At 41.1% G+C, this 4,415-nt stretch overlaps 1 protein-coding gene across 1 annotated transcript; it reads left to right on the top strand.

Annotated features, from left to right (window-relative positions):
* Window positions 1-1,264: 1,264 nt before the first annotated feature.
* On the top strand, window positions 1,265-2,203 carry LOC113484661 (olfactory receptor 4N5-like). Its single transcript, XM_026857127.1, has one exon. The coding sequence runs from the start codon at window positions 1,265-1,267 to the stop codon at window positions 2,201-2,203; it is 939 nt and encodes a 312-aa protein (XP_026712928.1).
* Window positions 2,204-4,415: the final 2,212 nt, after the last annotated feature.

Raw genomic sequence — 4,415 nt, 5'->3', positions numbered from 1 at the left:
TCTACCTCAACATTGCTGGTGAAGTTATTAATGCAGTAATGTGCAGATATCATCATGCAGACAGACTTTGTAGCAAAATGGAACAAAAGTGTTTTAAAAAAAAATTAATAATGGAGGCAAAACCTCATCACTTTCTCCTGACACAAAAGAAGAAAAAGAAGTGGGAGAAGTGAAAGAACTTAGACTTCTAAAAGAAATCTGACCAATTTTGATGGTTTTCTTCATGAGGGAGGTGTCAAAATCCACAGTTCCATTTGAAATATATTTAAATTAAATTACTTCATATATTCTATGAAAAAATGTCAACTTGTTTTCCAGACTGTGATCACACTGATTCATGGTGGAGTAATTTCATAGACATATTTAGGTAACTGCATTTTCTTTATGTTTCCAGTGTTCTGTTGACTTCATTGGAAAATTAGACACCACTGTGGGATATCTCTGGAGAAGGGTGGAAGTCTGAATGTGATCTAGACATCCTCAGCTCCCTTGAAAGACAACAGAGAAAAATGAAATATTTTGGAAAATACTTGAACTGATATATTACAAAGAAAATTTAGGATGGAGTTAGTCATTCCCTGGGCTGGCTATACTGACATAATTAAGTATAAAGGAATTTTAAATTGTTTAATTGCAAACAACTTTGAAGCTGTCAGATGAATTCACCTGAGGGATTTATAAAACTTCATTCAGATGTGAGTGATACATACTTAGTTTACTTTTATAATCAGTGATGTGATTGAGCTTAATTATGTAATTTTAGAGTGCCCTTCATTTAGCTTTGTTTAGCTGTCTGCTCTAGAATTAAATCTGCCCACACTAGAAGGACCTCCTTTTGTCAACTAGAGCAGGAGTAGACATGACTAGCTCAAGTAAAGCCATCTACACTGTAAACCACAAAAGTTAGCCTTCCCATAGAAGAGTGGACTGATACTTCATGAACTATATTCCATCCAGGTGTCAGTTCCCAGGACAAAGAACATCTGATAAAATGGGGACTTTTCCCGCTTAAATTTTCAGTAAAATGACCAAGTTAGTGGGAATCTAAAATCCTTTCAAGTATTTCATCATTATGAGTTCCCTAAACCAAGGAAATGGGAAAAGTCATGCATTTTAGGCAATCAAAATATGCCCCAGATTGTTCAAACATTTCTGTAGATTAACACTTGCGTTTGGTTTTTTTGTGTTTTGTTGGGGTTTTTTTTGTTGTGTTTTTTTTTTTTCTATGATTATTGTCTGTTTCTCAGGGTTCTGCAGAGTGGAAATGGAACATGAGAACTATACAGTAGTTACAGAGTTTGTTCTGTTGGGATTGTCTCAAAACCATGAAGTCCAGATGATTCTCTTCTTCTTCTTCCTGCTCTTCTACATGATCATTCTGCCAGGCAACATCCTTATAATTCTCACAATTAGGGGGGATTCTCAACTGGGATCACCCATGTATTTTTTCCTGGCCAATTTGGCTTTCTTGGACATCTGCTACTGTTCTGTGACCCCACCCAAAATGTTGGCTGACTTTTTCTCACACCAGAAGACCATCTCCTACAGTGCCTGTATGGCCCAGCTTTTCTTCCTCCACTTCTTGGGAGCAGCTGAAGCTTTCATGCTCATGGTCATGGCCTATGACCGTTACGTAGCCATTTGCAAACCTCTTCACTACACCAGGCTTGTGAAGAGAGGGGTATGCTGTGTCCTGGTTGGAGCTACATGGGCTGGGGGCTTCATCCATGGCACCATTCTATTTGCTCTCAGTGTCCACCTACCCTTATGTGGTTCCAACATCCTGGACAACTTCTTCTGTGATGTCCATCAGCTGGTCAAGTTAGCTTGTGCCAACACTTACATAGTGGAGCTTTTGATGTTCCTCAACAACGGAGTTGTTATCATTATGTGCTTTACACTTCTCCTAATCTCCTACATTGTCCTGTTGCTGAAGCTCCGGACACAGTCCTTCAAGGCAAAGAACAAAGTAGCCTCCACCTGTGTTTCCCACATGATTGTGGTTTTTGTCATGTGTGGCCCTGCTATGTATATCTATGGTTTACCCTTCCAAGCTGTCCCAATGGAAAAAGTTGTTGCTGTTTTCCATACAGTCATCTTCCCCTTGACTAATCCCATGATCTACACCTTGCGTAACAAGGAGATCAAAGGCTCAATGTGGAAGCTGATCAGCAAATACATACTTTGGTGTGGAAAATTTTAAAAAAATATTTTGAAGTAAATAAGTGAAAGCTTTTTAATTTCTGTTTTGTTTGTTAATAAAATTTTCTTAGGAACAACTCCGTAGTGTACATTGTGTAGCAGCATAATATATATTAAGTAAGCTTCAAATACTTTTCTTCTCATTATGAAAAAGCCCTAGGGTGACACTAAAACCTATAAGGAATAATTTAGAGAACTGTACCATGTAAAGGAATTAGCACAGTTGTTCTATGAAGTTCTACTGTTAAAATTCTGTATCCCTACAGAAATTAACTGGCAGGTGTGAAGCATTTCAGAATCATTACTGAACTTCTAGTCCAGATGCATATAGATAAATCAGGTACCAAGTATCATAGTTCAAAATTTCAGCTTATACTTGAATCTCTGGCTGTTGACACTGCCTGCTGTTTGACTCTCATATGACTCTGCTCCTGAATGAGTCGACTGCTTCTCCACGAAGGAGAATGTGCAAGTCACTGGATGATCTAGACTGTAGTCAAGCTTTCTCTTTTCTTACAGCATAGGTAGGCCGCTGAAATCTGAAATCAGAAGACAGCTATCAAGTAAAAATCAAAGGCAATATGGACATAACTTTATGATAAGCACTAGTGACAGGATTTGTCTATCCATGTTTAGACATCTACAGCATCAGAATTAGTCAACTAAAGATTCTTGCATAATCAATGAGTGTTTCTAGCAAGCAATTCAGTTAACCCATTTTTATTGCCTACTTGTATAGAATCACAGAATGCTTTGGGTTGGAAGGGACCTTAAAGATCCTCTAGTTCCCACCCCCTGCCCCGGGCAGGGACACCTTCCACTAGCCCAGGTTGCCCAAAGCTCCATCCAACCTGGCCCCCAGGGAGGGCGCAGCCACAGCTTCTCTGGGCAGCCTGTGCCAGGGCCTCACCACCTCACAGTAAGGAATTTCTTCCCTCTATCTAATCTAAATCTACCCTCCTTCAGTTAAAAACCATTACCCCTCATCCTATCACTGCACTTCGTGATGAAGAGTCCTTCCCCGTATTTCCTGTAGCCCCTTTATGTACTGGAAGGCTGCTATAAGGTTTCCCTGAAGCCTTCTCTTATCTGGGCTGAACAAATACAACTCTCTCAGCCTGTCCTCACAGAGGAGGTGCTCCAGCCCTCCAAGCATTTCCATGGCCTCCTCTGGACCTGCTCAAGTAGGTCCATGACCTTAAATTGGTGCCCCCAGAGCTGGACCCAGCACTGCAGGTGGAGTGTCACAAGAGCAGAGCAGAGGAAGAGAATTCCCTCCCTTGACCTGCTGGCCACACTGCTCTTGTTGTAGCCCAGGATATGATTGGCTTTCTGGGTTGCAAGTGCACACTGCTGGCTCATACTCAGTTTTTCATCTACCAAGTCCTCTACAGGGCTGCTCTCAATCCATTCATTGCCCAGTATGGATTTGTGGTTGGGATTGCCTTGATGCATGTATAGGAGCTTGCACTTGGCCTTGTTGAACGTCATGAGTTTGCACAGGCCCACCTCTCCAACCTGTTGAGGTCCCTCTGGATGGTATATCCCTTCCCTTTAGAGTATTAATAACACCACTCATCTTGTAAAGCAACACCTCTGCCTGGAATGTACCTCACCTAGAGCAATTACTGCAAGTTAAGCTGAGCTGAAGCTTATCCATGGAGTTCCAGGGTTTCTCTGTCTAGATGTAGACAAATGAGTCACCCACACAGGACCTGATTTCCCTAAGCTTCCACTATTATCATTTGGGCTACCCTGACATATAAATCCAAATCAGACTAGGTGGCCTGTGAGCTAACAAATGAGTAAGGACAAGTGTGGTGCCTGTGTCAGCTCCCATTAGCATGAAGAAGTCTGGAGACGGAATGTGCTCACCATAAAGGTGACATCACCGTGGTCATGCTACTCCTCGTCAGACTCCACAGACAGTATGGTTTAGCTCAGTCTCAACCCAATACATTTCCAAGTACTGGTGTTTCCTCACGTTAGATGATTACAAAGATATCTGCATCACAGTCCTTTTTCAAGCTTCTTTACCATCAAATAAACGCATGAATTAAAATCACAGAGACAGTAATTTAGTTTTTAGAGAAGAGGGTGGATGTCCACCTGTCCACTATGGCCCAAGAAGACTGATGTCATTTCCCTGATGGGAAGCTATGCCTTGATTTGGTTCAGTTGATTAACATTAAAAAAAAAAAAAAAAAAAAAAT

This window comes from Athene cunicularia (genome assembly GCF_003259725.1).
Source record: "Athene cunicularia isolate RWA chromosome 11 unlocalized genomic scaffold, athCun1 chr11_part3, whole genome shotgun sequence".
NCBI lineage: Eukaryota > Metazoa > Chordata > Aves > Strigiformes > Strigidae > Athene > Athene cunicularia.
This window is presented reverse-complemented; position numbering and strand designations above follow the sequence as displayed.

Bases quoted from the DNA above. Each gene is read 5' to 3' on its own strand.
- LOC113484661 (XM_026857127.1), top strand. From the start codon at position 1,265: ATGGAACATGAGAACTATACAGTAGTTACAGAGTTTGTTCTGTTGGGA.